Genomic DNA, 21,605 nt, shown 5'->3' with positions numbered 1-21,605 from the left:
TAGTCATGTCAAGGGAAATTTCTCAGTAAACACATCCATTTGACTGTTCCAATTTTCTATATGATGTTCAACGTAGTTAACTAACAAAACACATTTCATATTTTTTTCCTTTACAAAATCAGACAGAAATATCCTTTTCATTCACATCATTGCCTCCTCTTTGTACTGGCATATAAACTCTGTCCATCGTTAGCGAAAAAAAAAGGAATTCATAAAACATCTAAACAGGGCACCTGTCAAGCTGCGTAGCCATGTTTTGGTACTTGTGCTATCAAGATAACTCTGTGCTTCCGCTATTCGGTCTAAAAAGTCAACTCAATGTGTATCAACAGATTTTTTTGGGTCCCTTTTTTCTTTGAAAAAGTATCCCTAACAGCTTTTGGAATCAGGCTAAAGTATTAACGCTTGCCTTCAAAGTTTGCTATAAATCCCCGAAAAAAAAAAACGTGGCTACTTGTTGGACAAAGGAACTAATAAATGATATAAAGAAAATGGGAACAAAGTAATAGATTTAATTTAACTTATTAAATACTATTCATGATTTCAACGCCGCCCTTTTTATTATCATTATTATTATTATTATCATTATTATTATTATTATTCTTCATGAGGCTTTTGAGCATAGCAAGCAAACCAGTTGATGCATGTCTTTTGTTGAGTGGCTTCTTTCCCACAAGCATCAATATAGCGTTCAAATTCTTCTGGGTCCTCCCATTCAGGTGTGATAGCTGCCACCGCAGGTCGAACATTAGTATAAGCATGTTTATAATCATCCCTACAAAAATCAATATTTCATGCTCTGCATAAGAAACACCTACCATAACAGAACACCTGCTTTGTCTGTATGATTTAACTTTAGTGGTGTGACATTCAACACTTGATTCACAAATCCTGCTTTAGTCAATCGATCTTCTAATTCAGACGCAATTCTAGGTGGCATATTTCGAGATTCAAGCATGGCAGACACTTTACAGAAAGAAGTCAATACAAAAAAAAAAAAAAAAGCAATATAGAAACTTACTCTGCTGTTGTAGTTTTTGCAACAAAGGGCCAACACAATGAAGGTTTTGCAAGTCTGGCTAATTTTGTTTTCAATAAACAAGTATCTTATTTTCTTTGTCTTACCTCTGCTAACTCTACATAACCTCCTGGTTTCAAGACGCGGTAAAGCTCTTTTAATGCCTATGATTTGACATGTTAGTAACTATGTCTAGAACCCAAATTCTCTTACATTTTCCCAATCCTCGTTTGTCATACCAAAGACAAGTAGACGTTGATGAATATAATCAAATGTGTTATCAGGAAAAGGGATTTTGTTAGCAATATTTCCAATTGCAAATTCGACATTAGCTGGTTTAATGTTTTCAGGAAACACACAGGCTGCATCAACACCATAGATTTTTGAGTTGGGGTATTGTTCTCCCATCTCAAATGTCCAGGTGGCTGGACCACAGCCAGCATCTAATACAGAGATACCTTTTTCTAACCATGCTGAAACAGGTGCCTGATAGTTACTAGGATGGTGTCAATAAAGTCAACTAAAATACAATGCATTTTACCATTGTAACGCATAACGAAGAATCCAATGTTGTTGATGCACACGATCGGCTTCTAAACAAGAAAAAATTATTTTTTAACAGTCTGATAAAAAAAAATTGACAATTTATACCATCATCATCTGTAGGTAACAAATAAGCAATATCTGTATCTCCATGATATCTTCGGCCGTCCTTGAATTGAAAATTGGTGCCTGTACTTGATGTTTGGTTGACTGAATGTGTTGAGCCTGTTAAAGAATAGTTTCTGGCATGCGACTGATTACACAATAATTGTGTGTTTTTTCTGCTTTTACTACTTGATTCAATGGTAGCTGTAGACGACCTTTTATCTTTTTTACTAAACAAGAGTCGAAAAGAAGAAAAAAATGCCATGATGAAAATAGAAAAACAAGAGAAAGAAAAAGAAATTTAATATGAATTATTCATTGACAGAATTGCTTTCATACGTTTCTTGTCACACAGATGTAACAAGACTATGAAGTCTGTAATACACTATTTCCGGAAATAGATTGCACACTGAGCGAAAGATTGCACAAAGAAAAAAAATAAGGACTGCTCACTTGAAAAATAGACATTACACACTTGGAGAGGCTCTTTATTCCACCATACTTGTAGTTTAGAGTCGGGATAACCATAAGGTCCTCCAAGATCCTCCCAATAGGCACTTTTATAAGCATCAACTATGATCAGCTTTTCTCTTTCCATCTTACTCTTATTCACAGACCAAAGTTGCTCCATTAGACCGAATACTAAAGAATATCATGAAAGCTATATATATCCACACCCTCGACTGACAATCAGCTTTTTACTCTCAAAAGAAATCAAATTTCTTGGCTGTAAATCATTCAATACCTTTGTAAGGTTCTACCAAATGAAATAAATCACTTAAATCCTTGGTCTTGTTAGCCTCTTGTCAATGTAGCTGGTCTGGAGCGAATATCAACTCCTGTTCGTATGCAATCGACTAGCATGCTTTTGATGTTTCAGGCAGCGCTTACACCACAGTTCTAATGCAACAGAATAAATGTATGTCAGCTACTAGACCTTCCTACTATCTTTGCAAATGAAACTTGCCAAACCAATGTTTCTATTCTTTGGATACTGAGTACACCGTTTCAATCGACAGATAACAGGATTGTAATGCACGACTCTTCTTTCAGGGCACTGGCTAGTAAAATGCAGAGTATGGTCTCTTAATCATATCACTTAAGCCTTGATCTGTTTTCAACCCCTCTTGTTCTCTAACCTTTTTTTAATAAGCCTTCTTTGGTCATCTTTTTCTCTAACACGGCTACTTTATTTCTGTTGCAGACAATATTAATTTTTATAGAAATGAAAAATCTTTGTAATACTATCAACTATTCTGACACTTGGCTGTAGAATATAGCAATCGTCTCTCTTGTGATTCTATATATTCAGGTTGGATTATTACATTATTCTCAAAATAAAAATAAAAAACTAAGCTATGTCTGAGTTTGATAGATGCAATCAATAAAAAAAAACGCTATTTAGAACTAGAGCCATGTGTTAAAAAAAGTGCGTAGCTCTTTCCTTACAAAGAAAAAGACAACAACGTTTGATCGCGTGGTGTACAAAATGAGCTTTTTCTTGAGATTCATATCTAAACAACAGTAAAAAGCTCTTGTTGAACAATTTCTTTTTTTATTTTTTATTTTTCGCTACTATTTTTCAAAGGAAATAAATGAAACCTTCTAGAACAAAAGTGAATAAAACAATAAGAAAAAAAAAACGCCCCAGATATTGTTTCATGTATACTTTAGTCATGAATAATCCTTTGTCCTCTTAATTTATAAGCTCACCTGGTTAAACAATAAGAGCGGAAGAAAATTGAAATTAAAAAAAATGAAAATCCGCACTATGTGTTCCTTGAGTGTGTGAAACACACATTCAAGCTTATTTTACACCATTTCTGGAAATAGATTGCACACTCAAAAAAATACAGTACAATTGTGCAATCTTTATTCAATCATACTTATAGCTTTGGGTAAGAATAACAAGATAATTTTTCAAGATTATCCCAATAGACGCTGTTGAAAGCATTACCTATCATCAGAGTCAAGGTTGTAGTAATTTGGTTCACAGAAAATGAAAAAAATAATAAAATAAGACACTATTGTAGGGCGATAAGTGAGTCGATTTAATCTTTCATTGACTTAAAGAAAGTTGTCTCTTTATTATTTTAGCTACTATGAGTATTTATATGCGACTTGTCTTGAATCCGGCGAGGATATTAATATCTCTTTCATTAGTGATATCCAGTAGAGAGTTATGTTGTTAATTGGGATTAATAGTTTCTCCAAGTAGAATTAGCATGACTAGGTTTATGTCTTGGTTTAGTAATAGATACTCTTATTGTTTGTTCTCAATAAGGTTTATCAAGAATCTATCAATGATCTGTGCGTAAGCTCATTGGATCCAGGAGAGTATTTTTTCTCTTGTTATTGAATCAATGTATATAATTCACTACAAAGGTCTCTTCCTCTAACAAACTTGTATTGTTTTGAAATACCTGCCTGTTTCTTAAATAAAATGCATATTGACAATCGAATTGTAAAAGCTGTTTGCAAGATTCTTTACATGTAATTTAGTACACAACTGTTTTGAAAACAATCGTACAACGATAATAAAAAGAAGAAATAAACGAACTGTTACTGATACTTTAATAAGGTGCTAATTAAGAAAAAAATTATTGAGAACTGAAGTCGGATTTGTATGGTAAGGAAAAAGAAGGGCGACGATAACAGGAAGGGATAGAAGGAGAGCTTTTGTTTTCTTCGATTGCGTGTACTGTCTTGTCAATCAAGCTTTTGACAAGCAGCATTTTTCCATAATGTTGGGAAACAAGCAGAAGTCAGTATAATCACCAGGCAGGTTGAACTGCCCCATGCAAAAAAATCGATACACAGCACCTTTATATAGATCAAGTCTGAATACCTTGCAACAGTCACTTTCAACAAGCAGACCATATGCTTCCGCCTTCGTGACACCATAAGAAACCAAATGGTCTACAGTTACTTTGAGCTCGTAAGCAAGCTTACAAGTATCATTTAGTGATTGTGATACTTCAGCTTTTTTTTTGCCTTGACTTCAACAATAAAGACATCAAATTGCCTCGAGCTAGCGGTATATCGCAAGACAAAGTCAGGCTTTATCAGGTATGCAGCCTTCTTTCTTTTTGTTGCTGAGGCCGCATTCAAGTATCCATGAGTCCTGATGTTTAGGACAAGTTTAGATTATATGTCTCCTTCTTGACTGCTTTTCAAATGCTAAAGACTTACCATGCATGTGTGTACCTGGTTTAGCAATCCAAGAAGGTGTCAAAAAATGCGACCAGTCTTTGAGTTATAAGTGTGTCCTCAGTGACAGGGCTTCTCCTCCAACTGGGACACTTTGCAAGCTTGAACCTCAGTAATCTGACCATCTTTTCATTTTGATTTTGATTTTTTATAGCCTTGGGCTCAAGCTCATTTAACAAGATGTACGCCTCATCATACCTATCTTCGTTTTCTTCATCATCCTTGTCTTTTTTGCAGCCTGGATTTTCTGGTGTGGAAATAATGTATTCAGTACTTTGGTAAAATCGAAGATATAACTGGACTTCATGTTACGCTTATTTTGACTACTCTACTGCACCAAAGAATCAAAGGATCTTCAATATCAATATAAGATTCATTACTGCTAAACCTTTGGAGCATTGTACCAATATAGGTGTAACTCTTTGTGCTACTTGGTGTTTGGACGCCTACATTGAAGTCTGTAAACGTCAAGTTGTGCCATCTTTTACTCAAAGATGGGATAATAGATTGGTAATACATATCTGGGAGGAGTCTTTGTGACGGTTGATATTCAGATGAAAACATTAGGGAAGAAAGAGCAATACAAAAATATTTACTCCCTAAAAAAAATAAGCTTATATAGAGTATTTTATCACTTGTTTGCGTAATACAGTGGGTTCTAAGAGGATATGAGGTCAGAAATAGATTACATTATGTCTTTTTTTTGGACAAATAAAGAATATGACAAAGAGAAAGAACAATAAGTCAAATAAGCTATCTGTTATGTGTATCTGATAGTCAATAAATAGACAAAAAGCAAATCAAAGTGTACTGTCGCGCATGTACTTTTTTGATTCCTTAATGAAGTACTTGTATTCAAAAGAAAAGTAGTTGAAAAAGTGTTTCTTTTTATTTGGCATGACAGAGTCAGAGGGCTTCATTGACCGATATTCTTATAGAGAGCAAGTTCAAGAGCTCAGCTACACTTTCATTAAGGGCGTTACCTAAGGCTGCTACTGACATAGCCTAAGATCTAGGTGTCAGATTCGGACATTATTGAAAGACACCAAAACATAGCTAAAGAGTTTTCCGAGAATAAAGCGTCTTTTTTTTTTTTTTAAAGAGCGTCAATACAAATTGGTGACGCCAAAAAAAATTATGCAGTTTGTCAACGCGTTTTTGCAATCAAGATGGAAAGACAAACCACGCTTATAACCAACTACTTGAGGCTTCATAGCAAACACACCTTCAAACATTTCACTAAAACCAACGAGAGGAATATTGAGGATATATCTATAAAGCTACCGTCAAATGATAAAGCTATATCATTGGAACGAGCTTGGGCAAAGGTATATAACAATACCATCATCATTGTCGGACCAGGCAAACCGCTGGCTGGAATGCAATTGCTTTTTTTTTAACATACATTTAGGATAAAGAAAACTAGTCCTACATTCAAGTATATTCACCAGATTGTTGTTGCTAAGGTATGACTATTCATATCATATCTCAAGTTGGTGCACTAATATGCTCTAATAAACTGTAGAGGAAGGCCATTCGTTCACTCAGACTGACAAGCATCAAAGGAATTGCTGATATATTAAATACTGCTGCCAATGATGATGAAGAGGAAGAAGCCAAGGTTTCGCTCAAATTAGTCATGCTGGTGGACGCAGGAAGTCTCAAGTTGGGCAGTTCGATTGTTGAAATAGAGTTTTTAAAGCTGGTCAATTCTTCATGCATCAATTTTTTGAGTGACAGATATAAAGAATTGCATCAAGTCATTCTGCCACATACTTTCAGACAGATTTAAGATACATGCACTATCAATAAAAGTGAATAGCGAGTTAGCTGTCCAGAAGAAATAAAGGAATTGATAAATTAAATATTTGATAATTTGAACTAGTTCCAATTCGAGTAAGTGTGAAGTAAAGAAATGGGCCTTTTTTTATGACAATATCTAGTGAACACATTTCCCGCATCTTGGTGTACTTGGATAACGAAAAGGCCAAAATTACGAACAAAGAATCTGAAAGATACACAGTTTTATGTATTATTTACTCTCTGTAAATATACTAGCCAAAGATTTGATATCCATTTTTTGACATTTACAATGTAGGGCTAAATGCTTTAAAGTATACAAAAACGAACAGACACTATCAGAAGCCACTCACCTCAGAATGTTTTCCCAGTTACTTGATAACTTACTAATGAAAGAAACCAACATTACCTTTACGAAGGTGAAACAGTATCACGATCAACCAAAAGAATGAAGATACTCACGGAAGATGAATCTGATTTAATTCTGAGAAGTAAAGAAGCCGAAGAACAATATGGTTTTTGTTCAAATGAATTCAAGAAGACAGGCGTGTCGACTGATGTGCTGACTCATCAACAGAGCAAAAATCTCCGTATTAACGCCTGTATTTCCAATGATATCAATCTTCTCTTTGGCAATACCAACACCCGTATCAGCTATTTCGACTTTTCTGGAGACGAGCCTACACATTGCAACTGTTTAGTTTTGATGAATGTTATATAGCTTATAAAGTCGGGTCGTTTACTATCCCAAAGAATCTTATCGGATTAGGCCAGCTCCGTTGCTTCTTGTCGCTTTGTACAATTGGAAGAAGTGTACTATAGACAACGGAAGAAAAATAATCATCCAACTATCAAAAGCCGAAGAAGATTATGGTCTTGTAGACGTAATCAATGATACTTTTGATTCTCGTTCATCATCTCTGCCAAGGGACACTGTCAATCATGTACCGGTGCATTTCTCTCGATCTAAAGGCCAAAAAAGAACAAGATCTGTTGTTCATGCCGAAGAATAAGCCTTTGCATTATTCATCAAATATAGTAACATTTGTATATCTAATAAAACCAAGATCTTGCTGCTGCTGCTGCTTCCTCCTGATCTACAAACAAGCGTGGTACTTATGTGCATGTGTATTCTTGTGTAAGACTAGGCTACTATCGTGGGACTCTGTTTTTTCAGTAAACTTGATAGATTGCGAGGGAATACCCGCTTGATTTCTAGTCATCAAATAAAGAGCACTCAACAGTAATAAACCTCCCCAAGAGCTTGAAACCTGTTAGCCTCTTCACCAAATACCTGACATTTTTATGGTCAACTATGGCACTAAAGCGTAAGTCTTTACTAGGAACATGACTACAATAATGATATTCTTCGATATTCAAAAACCCGTCAAGCTTACGTATAATTATTACAAGAAAACTTTTTTTGGCTATGTTCTTTAACAATGCAAACATATTTTTGAGATCAGGATTTTCTTTTCTTTAACAGATTGCTCATATTACGTAAATTAAGTTGAATTTCCTGCCGAGAAAAGAACTATTATTTTCTTTTTCTCCTTGGCATAAATATTTCCTTATTTTATGGATCCTTTACAGAACAGCACATTACCTGACAATGACTTACCAGACCAACCCATGGAAGAGGAGATGTACTCTTCATGGGCACTTTTGATCTTGGTTTCTTTACTTATTGGGGCTTTATGGACAAGCTATTTTTTACAAGCAAGAAAAATTCGTGTTGTTCATGAAACAGTGATATCCATCATGGCAGGTATAAAAAAAACAGATTCCATGCCATACCATACTTATAAAGAGAAACTTAGGTATGATTGTGGGTTTAGTTATCAAACTCTCTCCTGGTACAATAATTCAAGATATGGTGAAATTCAAACAAGGACTCTTTTTTAATATGTTATTACCACCTATTATTTTAAATTCAGGCTATGAATTGAAAAGAGTAGGTTGAGTCTATCATGCACATTCACTGATACTTTATAGCGTAATTTCTTTTTGAATTTTGGTACTATTCTTGTGTTTGCTATGGCAGGTACTTTTATTGCGGCTATTGTCACTGGGTAAGAATGATAACGGTTCATCATTATGTATATGTCGTATCTGATTTAATTAGCGTATGTACATTTTTATATGCCTTCCTGAGACCAGAAGGGATTAGTATTTCTTTTTTAGATAGTATGATTTTTGGCTCTATTTTATCAGCCACAGATCCTGTTACAATCTTGGCCATTTTCAATCAACTGCATGTGGATCCTCAATTATTTTCCATCATTTCAGGCGAGTCTTTATTGAATGATGCAGTTGCTATTGTCTTGTCCGAGTAAGTCTATCTTTTTGACAATGCCAGCTTACAAATTAGCACACTCCGTCAATTTCGTGGACAGGAATTACATATTGTAAATATCTTCAAAGGCATTGGCCTTTTCTTGGGTGTCTTTTGGGCTTCTACTTTAATTGGTATTCTGTGTGGTGTCTTTGTTGCTTTAGTGTTGAAGCATTCAGAGCTTTACAGATTTCCTAGCCTTGAATCTTGTCTTGTGTTTTTGTTTGCTTATAGTAGTTATTTTTTCTCGAATGCAACACAAATGTCTGGCATTGTCACACTCTTGTTCACAGGTATCACGCTGAAGCATTATGCGTATGACAACCTTTCAATCAAGAGTAAAAGAGCTACGAAATCCATGTGCTTGATTCTGTCTCAGTTATCAGAGAATTTTATCTTCATCTACCTCGGTGTCAACTTGTTTACACAGGATGACTTGGACTATAAGCCTTTGTTTATTTTGGTGACTTTGGTATGTTTGTATTTCTTGTGATGTGTCATGATGTTGATCGATGTAGGGGTTCATTTGCATTGCTCGTTACGCCTCTGTGGCACCTTTGTCGATGTTGATTAATGCAGTATGTAGAGCACTTGGAAAATCAGATCAATTACCCCGCAATCATCAAATGATGTTATTTTGGGCAGGATTAAGAGGCGCTGTTGCATTTGCTTTGGCCTCAGGTATCACAGGCGATAGTGCACCTGCTATGCGAACCACTATTTTGGCTGTTGTCGTCTTGACAGTCTTGTTATTTGGTGGCACCACCAGCCGAATGCTTCAGGTCCTTGATATCAAGACAGGTGTGATTGAGCCAGAGGAATCAGATAGTGAAGATGATGATGAAGAAGAGTCAGACAAAAGACACCATCGACCGCATTCATCTCAATCCCAAGAAGATGAATTATTATCTAACAGAGGACCCGAAAGTTCAGATTACCCTAATAACGATGTGTCTATTGGAGGACTCTTGTCTGGTCCCTTGGGCGAACCAATTCTTGAGGACAGACCTCCTCATTGGTTTGTGTCATTTGATGAAAGGTGGCTTAAGCCCTTCTTGACCAAGAAGCATGTCCAGCAACGCAACCAAACATTAGCAGAGTACTGGAGAGAAAAAAGAAGAAAGATGGAAAGAGCCAATAGAAATATGCTGGATGGCATTCGACACATGGGCATGGATGATAATAGTGATGCTGTCACTCTAAATTCAGTCAAAGGAAGCAGGCTGAATCGAACAACATCTTCTTCAAGTAGATCTTTCCCTCGTCCTGGCCTACCGAGCAATAACAATACTTCTCCAAGAATCGTATATGGTTCTGGAAGAGTGTTTGGTCGTTCGCCTTCTATTGAATCTGACGAAGCATAATGTTATTGTATTATTGTGTAACTAAACCCATTTCCAAATCCAAATAGTTTGTTTGTTGTTGATTATTTTAGAAATTTTCTTTCTCTTTATTTTTCTTCTCTTTATGAACTCGCTTGTAAACAGTTTTTTGCAAAACTATATTGCACAACATCAGGCAAATTATGGCAACAATAATAACGGTGGTCTATTTGGCTCAGGGCCAATGGATTGGTTAACAAATGCTGCCACTTTTGCTGGTGCAGATGCACTTTTAAATCGATATGATGAGGATCATGAAGGGAAAGCACATTTTTGGAGAAATGCTGGATTAGCAGGTGCTTTGGCACTCGGTTATCAATATTTTAGAGACCATTACAATAAACAACAAGGGCTAGATGCTGAACAATTACAACAAATAGCAGCTGCTCAGCAACAACAGTTACAACAATTACAGCAGCAACAGCAACAACAGTTACAACAACAACAAATAGCTACGCCTATTCCTCAACAACAAGCATTGACTTATTATTATCCTCAGCAAGAGTATGGCTATCCACCGCCACCTCAACTACCAATGATAATGCCACCTCCATTACAGTATTATCCAGCACCACCACCTCCACCTTTTATAAATAATGCTTATATGGGACCACAACCAGACCCTTATACAATGATGAATAACTTATTTATGCAGCAACAGTACGGCTGTTCTTTAGGAAACAATATGATGATGATGAACCCACAAATGATGTCAAACCAAACCACGGGACCAATGCCCATGGCACCTTATTCAGTCCATCAACATCTATTCAACCATCATAGAGCCCCTCATCCTTACTACTATTATCCTTATATGCAATAAATTATTTTGTGTTTATTAAATAGCAAGTTGTGTCTGGGACAATTGAAGCCTTGGTTCCAGCCATTTCTTCAACAAGACACCAGATAAACAAGTTGAATTGTTTGAATCTGCAGTAACAACAGAAGCAAATGAGTAATGAGAAGTTGATTTTCGAAAAAAGAGGGGCTCGATCAATTCAGGTTTCTTGTCGCATGGAAGCTCCATTACTTGTTTTCGCATCATGTCTTCAAGGCAAATAAGAGCTCTTTCAATACCAATGAGATGAGAAGCATGTAACTTGGCTTTTTTAGCTTCTTGATCAATCGCGTCTAACTTGGCCTTCCTTTTGAGTGTCCATTCGGAATATTCTCTTTCAACTCGATCACGAACAAGATGAATCTTTTCATGTTCGTCTGCTGTTACCCATACATCGTATTGGATCAATTGGTTGTATTTCTCTTGAATATGGGATCTTTCCATTACTGCCCTTGCTAGATAATTGCGGATCTTAAAAAGACTCTTTTCATGGTGTTGTACTCTTTTTTGCTGAGTATGTAATAATTTGAGCCTAGCTTCTCTTTTCTTTCGCAATTCAAGATAGTTTTCATACCAAATTGAAAGTTGTTCAGACATGGAAATATAATGATAATAAGAACAGAGAAAAATAAAGAAAAAAAGCGTATATTATAGTTTACACCTTGTTATCCATTCAGTATTATTTGTTGATGTTGTTTCTTTACATCATGCATACGGGAATTTTGTATACGTCCCTTTCTTTCACCCTGGTAACCAATGAAATAATAACGGGATTTTGAATTTTTTTTTTTTTTTTTTTTTTTTTTTTTTTTTCATCTATGGCACAAGCATATAAAGACATTACCAATCCACTCGAGACACTTGTACAATCTGGAAGAAATGATGCTGACATTCTCTGTCCAAAAGGAGATTGTCAATGTGTCATATTGAGAAAGAATGCGGCCACTTTAGTTGAAAGAGATGGTAGCAAGGTATGTCTTGTCAGGAACATACTAGTGTGTATTTATACAATATAGCTTTCTTTACCTGCATCTAGTTTACCAGCCAACAGCATCTTAACAGATGACGATACTCATTTCTGGCATGTCAGCAACATGATGGATTTCGAAAATGTGGGATTCTCAACCACGATTGGAACCATCAAGTATTTATCGTGTGCTGATTGTGATTTGGGTCCTATCGGTTATCATGATACCAGCAATCCCAAAGAATTCGTGATTAGCATCAAGAGAGCAAAGTACAGATTTTAATAAAAAAAAAAAAGAGTTTATAGTTCATCACGCTTTGTCTTGTCCATCTTGAATGTTTGTTGTGTAGAATGTGTACTCAAGAAATCTACAAAACTATCAAGTGTACGATCACCATCATAGTCAACCATTTGGTTTGTGTTTGCCTTAAAAAGTTTGATAGTAGGATAACCAGTGACTTGGAAACCAGCAGAAGGAGGTACATCATTCACAGTACCATCCATCTTGGCTATCACAATTCCATGGCTGTTCTCAGCATCGTAAGTCTTCATCAATTCACCTAGTTGTTCATAAGTAGGAGCCAATGCCTGTGAGTGTGCACACCAAGGAGCATAGATTTCTAAAAGTACATCTTTGGTTCTATCATGCACAATCTCTTCAAAGTCATTGCCTGTGACCACCTTGACTGGATCATTAGAGTTTCGAACAGGAAAAGCTTGAGATTTGATAGCAGGTTGTGCTTGGCCCTGAACAACGCTCTCTAGAAACAGCTGAATGGCTTCCTTGTCTCTCAATGACTGTCTATAAGGATAACGAGCGCCTGTCTTGAAATCATGAATAGCAAGTGCTGGCCATTGATCCTTGGCCAAGGATAAGAAATCTGCTTGTGAACTGTATTTGTTGGCATCGATATGAACAAAACTAAGCTTTCCCTTGTATGATTGAGCCAAAGGCAAGAAGGCAGTATGCATGTCTTGTTCCATGTCTTCTGAGTCTGAGAAGATATAAGCAATAGGTCTACCAGCATCCACATAATCCATAAAAGAATCAGGCTCAATTTTGGCCAAAAGAGGGACTGAATTCAACTTGATAAAATCTTCTACTTGATCAATGTCCAACTGGTTTGTTCGGTAATAATCTGGTGATAAAGGATCAAATCGCTTATAAAGAACAACAGTAGGCAGAGAACTGATTCCTTCACTCTTGATAAAATCCGAATCTGTTACAACACCAAAAGCGAAATCATCTCCAAATTTGTCTGAAATTGCCTTCCATGTCTTGGTATTTTGTTCATCTGCTTGAGAGAGAAAAGCAATGGCAACTAAAGGCTCTTGTTCTTTTAATGTATCCATGGCTTCTTTTGTGTTTAGTTCAACCAGACTAGGCATTAAGTGTCTATTGTACAGAATAAATAGTCAAATCAACTTGTTCTTACAATCCTTACTTTTTCATATAATTCACAATACTATCCGCCTTGCGTTCACCAGAATAAATATCGCTTGGTTGACCTTTTCTAAAAATTTGTAAAGTAGGATAACCCTGTATTTTGTACTTTTCGCAAATATCACTGTTTGAGGTACAGTCTACTTCAGCTACCATCATGCCTTCTGCTTCTAATAAAGTTGCTGATTGCTCATACTCAGGTTTTAACGCCTTGCAGTGATCACACCAAGGGGCGAAAAATTTAATCAACACAAGACGATTGTCTTCAATAGCCGTGTTGAATTCAGCTGCGTTATTCAAAGTCACTACACTTGCTGTAACATGAGTCACGAAAAGAGCAATGGCAGACCAGATCAATGATTTCATGTCAAGAACAAGAAGGCTTCAAAAAAATAAAATACGACGGACTGTTATGTAAAAGTGTGTACAATTGTGATTGGCAGATATGCATAAAACGCATATTTTGACAGGCCAGTTTAAATATTTAGACCAAAAGAAGCTGTCATTGTACTGAGAAAAGTCTTTATCATGGAAAAATATTATAAGCTTCAACCTTTTTTTCTGTATTGGTACTTATACACTGACCCGAAATAAAAATCAACCCATTTTTGTCATTCGAATTTAGCAATAAAGATATCATGATCTAAGAGCCCTTTATATGCTTAAACGCGCTCAGTTTTTTGTTGATGATTTGTTGGGATGTGTATTTTAAGTCAATATAAACAGAAAGAAATCAGTACTTCGTAGCATCAATCACAGCTTGTTATTGGTTGATCATAGTGTGTAGTAGTGTGAATGTAATGATTCAAAGCGATTATGCAATTGACAAAATAGTGGTATTCAACTACCTCCTTGTATCTGTGTCAATGTTTCGCATAGACTGGTTCATATCTGTTGTTAATTTGTTTCTCTTTTATCTTCCTTCTGTTCACTGCTCTTTCTTATAATCTAATGTAAGTAGCAATATAAATATTGTTTATGTATCTCATGTTCTGCTTAATTTCTGGAACTTAATTTTTGTACAATGTGTAAAGAAATAGTTCTGTTTTCTTTTTTTATATCTCAATATATCACTTTGAGGAAATTATGCCAGATACAAATTTACTGAGACAGTGGCATTCTATTCCCTAATGTATTCAGATCAAAGACTATTTATAAATCTATTGAAAAAGGATATTCTTGACGCCCTGTATCGTTTAGCAGATATAAAATGGTATTTCGTACAATAAAAGCTTTAATCGCGTTGGTCGTTTTTATATATATATATATACTACTATAGCCTTAGCTCCATAGATTGACCGAAATGACATTTAGTGGTTCGAAGAAAATGGCTTTTCAAACCTGTCAAACAGAATTATTTGCAAACTATGTCAAGCAATGAGCTTCAGATTATTGGAGCAAACTGAAGCAAATCGATTGGTGCACTGAGATTCAGATATTTATAACTTTTGCAATTTATAAGGAAATTTTATAGTATTAGCCAGAAACAACAGTTGCTAAAAAAAAAAAGGATAATATTTTCGGAGTGTATTCACTTCAAGTTTGTTTTAGGCTACCAATGGCTATACCCACCCTTGAGCTGTGCAAATATCAGGCACCAAAACTGACTTCTCAACTGTTGAATATGTTGGTCAAAACCTGTTTATTGCAAAGCCAAAGTATTCCTTCATCTGTTTAGCCAACTAGATAAAATTTTCAATAATGATTCATCAATCTGCTCTCTATAAAAAAACTGGTTGAGCAAGGGTACATTGATAGCCAGAACTTGCTCGATGCCAATAATTTCTTTAGTACCTAAAAGATTTTTGTACAAATGATACACGCGTTATGTATGGTTGATTGTATTCGTGAGTGTCTTCTAAAATTGAAGATCATTCTAATCTTATAGAACATGATTTAATAGAGTATTTTCAAGCAATAAATTGATCATATGTCCGTCTGTCTTGACATCCTATTCTAAGTATATGGTTGTACCTCCATTTTTCATCGTTAGAATGAATAAAATCCAAACCTGTATTACTGCTTGGAACCAGGAGATCAAGTACTGAAAAATTGCGCTCAAATACTCTTTTTGAACAGAGAAATATATATATATATATTGTATTCATTTGGTGAGGTGATACATGCACAATGATGCAATTGGCTTCGGGAGCCAAACTCCAAAGTTTTATTGGCAAACCTAGTTAAACTGTTGCAATTTGAAGCAAGCGGTGGCTCAAACAAATGTGTTTAAGGATGAACAAATAAATTACTATATTCGTTTAGTTATCATAATTAATGCTGGCAAACTTTGGTCCATACATAAGGCGCAACTAACTGTAGAAACCACTCAATATTTGTTGTACTTTAACTGCTGCTTCATGCGGGTAAAATACAGCCTCATATAACGAATTCAAGTTAGGAACATTCAAATGAAATCTTCAGAGACGCAAAAAAAAAAAAAAAACGGAGACAAAAATTTGGCTGAAGAGAAGTATTTCGAAAGAAACCTAATAACTGATGATAGCCTCGCTTCTTTTTGTATTTTATAATACAATGCTTAAATTCTTATAAGATCATTACTTCTCTATGAATTATGAGTTTCAACTTAACAATTGAGACAAATACTAGATTGCACTTGAAGTAATTTACACACGATCAATAGAAATGTGTAACAAATGCTGTATTCTGTAGCGATAGTATCTTTTTTTAGACATAACTGAGTCCAAAAGAAAAAAAAAAAAAAAAACTCGTCCTGTTTTTTTTGTGCCTTAGTAAGAGACAATTCTATTCCTAGTTCTATCGACTATTCGAGGAATTTTGTGCTAAAGACTGTAACCTGATGGTTTTAATATATAATTTTAGGTTTCTTGTATTCAACGTAATTTGTTCATTTCTTGTCAAACTTAATATAGACTACCAAATTGTTAAATTGCATTATCTGACAATGAGTATTTTCGTTGCGGCTGAATTCATCTGACAAGTGAAATTGAGATTCGATTATTTTTTGTAACAGAGCAATAAGGTTAAATTTAGTAACATTTTGTTCCCTTTTAGTTTACTGCAGGTTAGACATTGAAAATAAATGTGCTTGCATAAATTATAAAATATATAAAGGGCCTTTTTTTTCATTTTCTTTTTTATCATCAAATATTCCTATCTCAAAATGAAATTGTCTATTGCTGCTTTACTCCTCGCTGCTGCCGTTGGTATTCAAGCTGCCGCCATTACTAATCCTGAATGTAAGGCTTTAGGTGACAAGTGCATCCACAAAGCTTGTGGCACCAAGAACGGTACTGGCTACAAGGGTTACTGCTGTCTTACTGATGATGACTGTCTCGACTCCTGTATCAACAACCAATGTAATGGTATCAAGAACCCTAAATTTGCTGATCCCATCTCTACTAAGAAGAACCCCAAGTACGCTGATCCCATCCCTGACAGCTGCAAGAAAGATAACATTAGCTACTTTGGATCCAATGACAAGAACGGTCCTGCTGGTGTCTGCTGTGACAGTGACCAAGACTGTCAAAACAGCTGTGTCAACGATCACTGCACTGCTAAGAAGAACCCCAAGTACGCTGATTCCATCCCTGCCAGCTGCAAGAAAGATAACATTAGATACTTTGGATCCAATGACAAGAACGGTCCTGCTGGTGTCTGCTGTGACAGTGACCAAGACTGTCAAAACAGCTGTGTCAACGATCACTGCACTGCTAAGAAGAACCCCAAGTACGCTGATTCCATCCCTGCCAGCTGTAAGAAACAGAACATTAGATACTTTGGATCCAATGACAAGAATGGTCCTGCCGGTGTCTGCTGTGACAGTGACCAAGACTGTCAACACAAGTGCGTTAAGGACCATTGTACTGCTCATTAATTTATATTCAATGACACATTTAAACAATAAAAACTTAATATTTAAATTATGACGTATACAATGACGGAAGAACTAATATATTTGACCCACTATTGCACCAGATCAAGCACGTTTTAGACACTAAACACCATTTTGAGTGTAAAATCGAATTTTCATAACCAATGCTTTTCATTATAATAAAGATTCAGTAAACTGTATTGAAAGCTTCTCATTATGGACGCGTATATGCCAACATCTTAAGTGATATTGCATACCGACTTTGACAAGTAGTCTATGATGTTACACGAGCTTATTTACTGTCAAGTTTGGATCTCACTAAATTCAGGCTATTGCTTAATTCAGGTAGAAGAAGGAAATACATGGTTCTTTCACATAATAATCAGACCCATACCTTAGCATTTACTGCCTCTAGTACATACAAGACAGAACCTAAAACTCGCCCCTTCTCTTGGTCGAAAGTTGTTTCTGGACAAACACGTACCACTCACACCTTCCAACCTACCATCATCATCCCAGTCCCAACTGCAGCAATCGAGAACACAGATGAAGACCCTTCATCGCCCAATGAACCAACAGTCGAATTCGTCAAACCGTACTTGAAAGGCATCGAGAAAAACTCTATACTCATCGATATCACTGAAATCAAAGATGCTCATATGTTGCGAAAGGCAGTTCAAGCCTTTAATAAAGACGCTGATGAAGAAACCGGCTGCGACTACTACTGCGGTAGACTCCCTTCTACCCGTAGATATCTAAATCGCTCATTTATTGAAACTGCATGGACAAAAGATTCACTCAGATATAAGGCCATTTTGAACACGGACATCCGTTTGGAGGATGGAACCTTCGTTAAAGGCTTCCCTAGTTTACCTGCCGACGCAAAGATTGTGCGCCTCAAATTGGATAGACTTCCTCTAAAGGCCCCTCAACGATTGAGGAAGGATATGGAAAATTGCTTGTCCGAATATGGTCGAGTATTGGATCTTGGGATTAATAGGAGCCATGGCTGTTTTACTGGTCAAGGCTATGCGACATTGAACCTTACCCAAGCCAACGCCAATGACCCTCCTTTTGAATCACTTCAACGAGTCATTCCTTGGATGTATGATGATGGAGAGATTCACCAGGTATTACTTCAATGGGAAAATATGCCAGACTTCTGTAGACTATGTCAAGCTTCTGATCATTGCCGTGCAGACTGTCCTGACTTGAAAAACTACATGAAGTGTTTTAATTGTAATAAGAAAGGTCATATGATGAGACAATGTCCTCGTAGTAATACAATTGAGACGGCAGCGGCTCCTAACAAAAAGGCTAAAACCATTGTTGTTAAGGACCGTAAGACACCGGTAAATACCGCAAAACCTAAGGAAGTCACTCCTATCACTGCTGAGGATAAAGAAATCGAAGAGGATAACATGGATATTGAGACCTCTGAACCCGAGAAGCCAAAGGCTACTCAAGAGGCACCTTCTCCTCCTCGTTCTCCCCGTATTACAGCATCAGAGGCTTCAAGCAAATACAAGCGTTTCCGTGGACAAAAGGCAGGGGATGAGATTAGTCAGGGCCGTCCTACCTTGACAAATATAGACAGAGAAGCGATGAGTTGGAATTTTGAGCAGATCCAATTCTTGAAACAACAACATTTGATTTTGACCAGCGAACAGATACGAATGATTGAGAATGAGCAACCAGTATCATACAGCTGGAAGCAGCTAGAACAACTAGCTAATGCAGGTTTTCAATTCACAGAAGCACAGTTAGCCGTTATGAATTCAGTTCCGACTATGGAACTAGGACAAGGTGGTCTTAGCGACCAACTCTAGACAACTACAATATCCATTAAATATGTCCAACACATATAAAATAAGAATTGCGACACTCAACTGTCGCAGCCTACGAAAAACCTCCAATCCCTCTCAAAGTGTAGCGATGGCATCAAAAATGTGATTTCAGGATGATATGCAAGTGTATGGGCTTAAAGGCAAAGAAGTGTTTCTCTAAAAGTCAAATAATAAAAACACCAATCAATCAAAGTGGTTCAAATACCAAAACTAGTTTTTATTCTCTACTACAATGCACTTTTGTTCTTTTTAGCTGACATGCGTTCCTCTCGCTTCCTTTCTAGTTCCGTTAAGCGTTGGAAATCTAATTTGCGTTGGTCGCGTATACTTTTTAGGGAGTCCATAAGACCAAGCTGTTCACAATTTTCTAATACAATTTCATATGTCTGATTGTCTGGCAAAACGCTATTTAAACGCATATCATGCCAAATGTTCATGGCTTCCGAGATCTTTCCTGCACTCTGTAAACCAACCATGATTTCATTATAGACAGAGACAGGCAATGTCACCCGATTTAGTTTGGCATCATCATAAACACGCATTGCTGATCTGATCTGACCTGCTGCAACAAGGCTGTTGATAATGATTGAATAACTGACAAAATCAGGGCGTACATTTTGTTCTTTATGTTGTCTCATATAGCGATATGTCTTTAGTATTTCTTTGACTGTTCGAGGCACATATTCTGTTGTTGTGTCTTGATCTTCTCCCCACAAGACAGCAGGCGAAGCATGTTGTGTATTGTCATGATGCACTGGTTCAACCAGTTTAGACATGATTGAGAGATAAAGGTTGAATGCCCGTGTGTCTGGTGAGATGCCCATAGAAGTCATTTTGGTCCATATAAGTCGAGTCCTGTGTAGATCTGTTTTTGATATGTCTGGCTTATTGGCCAAAATGCCTAGAATAACATTGAATGTGTAATTGTTGGGCTTGATGTTGTATGTATCCATATCTTCTAAAAGTGATAAAGCCCTTTCTAAATGCTGTAATCGTGTACATGCAAATATGAGAGAAGTATACAACACAACATCCATTTCGATATGATTCTTTTTCATTTCATTGTACAAGTCAAACACAACTTCTGTCGGTGTTTCCAAATCTTTGGATAATGCGTCTATCACAATACTGTATGTAAATCGATCCAGAGGTGCTTCTTCTTGCTTCATATAGTTAAATATCTTGAGTGCTTCACCAAATTTGTTTTGTTTGACACAGGCTGCTAAACATGTATTATAATCTCTTATGGTGACAGGCATATTGTTCTTTTTCATTTCTTCAAGTGTCTCCATAGGATCCCAGTCCATTGAAAGATAAATGTTGCTGCTTAATGGAATACCAGCATTTTTTGCTTGTTGAAATAGTTGATCTGCTTTATGCTTTAACTTTGACTGTGCTAATAGCGGTATAATTGCACTGTAGGTCCTTAATGTAGCCACAATGCCCTTTCTTGTCATGTATTGAAACATTTTATAGGCTGCTTCAGGTTCTTGAGCGTCTTTAAATACTTCAAACATAATAACATAAGCAGTTTCATCTGTATCCAACCCTCTTTTTGACATTTCTGCAAAATAATATCGACAACCACCATAATCACCTAATCTTCTAAATTCAGTAATCAATTTGATATAGACCGAATTTGTGTCAGTAGGAAACAATCCCTTTTCCTCCAATGATTTCACAAGTTGATGTAATTCGCCTTTTGTGCCATATTTGCCAATGCCATGCATGATAGTCATTATGGATGTCACACTGGGTGTTGATGTAGAATGCGTCAATCCTTCAAACACAATTTTGGCAGAACTGAGATCGCCCAAGATTAAATAATCACGCATCAGCATATTACATCCAATAACAAAGACTTGATCATATCCTTCTTGATCAAGGCGAGTATGGATCTGTGTCAAGATTTGCTGTGTTCGTATGATCCTTGATTTAATGTTTGTGTTTTTGTCGTAGTGTATCACTCGGCAGATATCCAAAAAATCGTCTGCTGTCAAAGTAGGATCATCGGACTCCACACGCTGTACATATCTCTCCCAAAGCTCTTTTTTTTCCTGAGGAGTGGTACCAAGCACAGACTTTCTAGAGAAACCCGTGCCAAGATCGGATGTGTCTGCTGTTGTTGTTGCTACTGACACAAATGTTCTATAGAGATGCAATAGATTGATACGAGCGCTGTGCTGCAAGATGCTTGTGTTTCTATTGGCTGTTCTTGCTACTGTAAGCCATACGAATTTTGTGCTTCTAAACATGATAA

General features: G+C 36.4%; 12 protein-coding genes across 12 annotated transcripts; 8 read left to right on the top strand and 4 right to left on the bottom strand.

Annotated features, from left to right (window-relative positions):
* Positions 1–558: 558 nt before the first annotated feature.
* B0P05DRAFT_486615 (S-adenosyl-L-methionine-dependent methyltransferase) lies at positions 559–1,969 on the bottom strand. The gene is made up of 7 exons (XM_051575264.1): positions 1,670–1,969; positions 1,560–1,611; positions 1,232–1,514; positions 1,126–1,182; positions 1,022–1,079; positions 819–966; positions 559–775 (listed from the first exon to the last, which is right to left on the bottom strand). The coding sequence occupies exons 1-7, from the start codon at positions 1,929–1,931 to the stop codon at positions 598–600; spliced, it is 1,038 nt and encodes a 345-aa protein (XP_051437697.1). The 5' UTR covers positions 1,932–1,969; the 3' UTR covers positions 559–597.
* Positions 1,970–6,045: 4,076 nt separating this feature from the next.
* B0P05DRAFT_569514 (uncharacterized protein) lies at positions 6,046–6,668 on the top strand (the record flags this gene model as incomplete). Its single annotated transcript, XM_051581257.1, has 3 exons — positions 6,046–6,204; positions 6,295–6,342; positions 6,402–6,668. The coding sequence occupies 3 exons, from the start codon at positions 6,046–6,048 to the stop codon at positions 6,666–6,668; spliced, it is 474 nt and encodes a 157-aa protein (XP_051437696.1).
* A 217-nt stretch (positions 6,669–6,885) lies between these two features.
* On the top strand, positions 6,886–7,686 carry B0P05DRAFT_631421 (uncharacterized protein). The gene has a single exon (XM_051583497.1). It carries the CDS (start codon positions 7,125–7,127, stop codon positions 7,395–7,397), a length of 273 nt encoding a protein of 90 aa, XP_051437695.1. The 5' UTR covers positions 6,886–7,124; the 3' UTR covers positions 7,398–7,686.
* On the top strand, positions 7,092–8,017 carry B0P05DRAFT_631417 (uncharacterized protein). Its single transcript, XM_051583496.1, has one exon. The coding sequence runs from the start codon at positions 7,568–7,570 to the stop codon at positions 7,886–7,888; it is 321 nt and encodes a 106-aa protein (XP_051437694.1). The 5' UTR covers positions 7,092–7,567; the 3' UTR covers positions 7,889–8,017.
* Positions 8,018–8,053: 36 nt separating this feature from the next.
* B0P05DRAFT_531375 (Sodium/hydrogen exchanger family-domain-containing protein) lies at positions 8,054–10,417 on the top strand. Its single transcript, XM_051576964.1, has 6 exons — positions 8,054–8,444; positions 8,497–8,630; positions 8,672–8,748; positions 8,802–9,008; positions 9,048–9,483; positions 9,530–10,417. Exons 1-6 carry the CDS (start codon positions 8,255–8,257, stop codon positions 10,373–10,375), a joined length of 1,890 nt encoding a protein of 629 aa, XP_051437693.1. The 5' UTR covers positions 8,054–8,254; the 3' UTR covers positions 10,376–10,417.
* B0P05DRAFT_531372 (uncharacterized protein) lies at positions 10,418–11,225 on the top strand. The gene has a single exon (XM_051576963.1). The coding sequence runs from the start codon at positions 10,479–10,481 to the stop codon at positions 11,214–11,216; it is 738 nt and encodes a 245-aa protein (XP_051437692.1). The 5' UTR covers positions 10,418–10,478; the 3' UTR covers positions 11,217–11,225.
* Positions 11,226–11,910, bottom strand: B0P05DRAFT_531371 (uncharacterized protein). The gene has a single exon (XM_051576962.1). The coding sequence runs from the start codon at positions 11,826–11,828 to the stop codon at positions 11,232–11,234; it is 597 nt and encodes a 198-aa protein (XP_051437691.1). The 5' UTR covers positions 11,829–11,910; the 3' UTR covers positions 11,226–11,231.
* Positions 11,911–12,049: 139 nt separating this feature from the next.
* On the top strand, positions 12,050–12,481 carry B0P05DRAFT_635281 (Mss4-like protein; the record flags this gene model as incomplete). The annotated part of the gene is made up of 2 exons (XM_051583586.1): positions 12,050–12,202; positions 12,248–12,481. The coding sequence occupies 2 exons, from the start codon at positions 12,050–12,052 to the stop codon at positions 12,479–12,481; spliced, it is 387 nt and encodes a 128-aa protein (XP_051437690.1).
* Position 12,482: 1 nt separating this feature from the next.
* B0P05DRAFT_531369 (thioredoxin-like protein) lies at positions 12,483–14,077 on the bottom strand. The gene is made up of 2 exons (XM_051576961.1): positions 13,644–14,077; positions 12,483–13,594 (listed from the first exon to the last, which is right to left on the bottom strand). The coding sequence occupies exons 1-2, from the start codon at positions 14,006–14,008 to the stop codon at positions 12,499–12,501; spliced, it is 1,461 nt and encodes a 486-aa protein (XP_051437689.1). The 5' UTR covers positions 14,009–14,077; the 3' UTR covers positions 12,483–12,498.
* Positions 14,078–16,002: 1,925 nt separating this feature from the next.
* Positions 16,003–17,501, top strand: B0P05DRAFT_635278 (uncharacterized protein; the record flags this gene model as incomplete). The annotated part of the gene is made up of 2 exons (XM_051583585.1): positions 16,003–16,008; positions 16,869–17,501. The coding sequence occupies 2 exons, from the start codon at positions 16,003–16,005 to the stop codon at positions 17,499–17,501; spliced, it is 639 nt and encodes a 212-aa protein (XP_051437688.1).
* Positions 17,502–18,157: 656 nt separating this feature from the next.
* B0P05DRAFT_464631 (uncharacterized protein) lies at positions 18,158–18,778 on the top strand (the record flags this gene model as incomplete). Its single annotated transcript, XM_051574225.1, has 1 exon — positions 18,158–18,778. A coding segment is annotated over one exon (621 nt), but the record flags the coding sequence as incomplete, so codon positions are not given.
* A 754-nt stretch (positions 18,779–19,532) lies between these two features.
* On the bottom strand, positions 19,533–21,604 carry B0P05DRAFT_531366 (uncharacterized protein). Its single transcript, XM_051576960.1, has one exon. The coding sequence runs from the start codon at positions 21,598–21,600 to the stop codon at positions 19,573–19,575; it is 2,028 nt and encodes a 675-aa protein (XP_051437686.1). The 5' UTR covers positions 21,601–21,604; the 3' UTR covers positions 19,533–19,572.
* Position 21,605: the final 1 nt, after the last annotated feature.

This window comes from Gilbertella persicaria (assembly GCF_025201335.1).
Source record: "Gilbertella persicaria strain CBS 190.32 chromosome Unknown B0P05scaffold_8, whole genome shotgun sequence".
NCBI classification, from domain to species: Eukaryota; Fungi; Mucoromycota; class Mucoromycetes; order Mucorales; family Choanephoraceae; genus Gilbertella; species Gilbertella persicaria.
Note: the sequence above shows the minus strand (reverse complement) of the source record. Positions and strands in the feature narration are given on the sequence as shown.

Coding starts and splice junctions, on each gene's coding strand:
- B0P05DRAFT_486615 (XM_051575264.1), bottom strand. CDS start 1,931: ATGGCATTTTTTTCTTCTTTTCGACTCTTGTTTAGTAAAAAAGATAAA. Junction 1,080..1,125: donor GTTATGTAGAGTTAGCAGAG/GTAAGACAAAGA, acceptor AAACAAAATTAG/CCAGACTTGCAAAACCTTCA. Junction 967..1,021: donor GCAAAAACTACAACAGCAGA/GTAAGTTTCTAT, acceptor CTTTCTGTAAAG/TGTCTGCCATGCTTGAATCT.
- B0P05DRAFT_631421 (XM_051583497.1), top strand. CDS start 7,125: ATGAAGATACTCACGGAAGATGAATCTGATTTAATTCTGAGAAGTAAA.
- B0P05DRAFT_631417 (XM_051583496.1), top strand. CDS start 7,568: ATGATACTTTTGATTCTCGTTCATCATCTCTGCCAAGGGACACTGTCA.
- B0P05DRAFT_531375 (XM_051576964.1), top strand. CDS start 8,255: ATGGATCCTTTACAGAACAGCACATTACCTGACAATGACTTACCAGAC. Junction 8,445..8,496: donor AGTGATATCCATCATGGCAG/GTATAAAAAAAA, acceptor AGAGAAACTTAG/GTATGATTGTGGGTTTAGTT. Junction 9,484..9,529: donor TGTTTATTTTGGTGACTTTG/GTATGTTTGTAT, acceptor TGATCGATGTAG/GGGTTCATTTGCATTGCTCG.
- B0P05DRAFT_531372 (XM_051576963.1), top strand. CDS start 10,479: ATGAACTCGCTTGTAAACAGTTTTTTGCAAAACTATATTGCACAACAT.
- B0P05DRAFT_531371 (XM_051576962.1), bottom strand. CDS start 11,828: ATGTCTGAACAACTTTCAATTTGGTATGAAAACTATCTTGAATTGCGA.
- B0P05DRAFT_531369 (XM_051576961.1), bottom strand. CDS start 14,008: ATGAAATCATTGATCTGGTCTGCCATTGCTCTTTTCGTGACTCATGTT. Junction 13,595..13,643: donor ATTGTGAATTATATGAAAAA/GTAAGGATTGTA, acceptor TCTGTACAATAG/ACACTTAATGCCTAGTCTGG.
- B0P05DRAFT_531366 (XM_051576960.1), bottom strand. CDS start 21,600: ATGTTTAGAAGCACAAAATTCGTATGGCTTACAGTAGCAAGAACAGCC.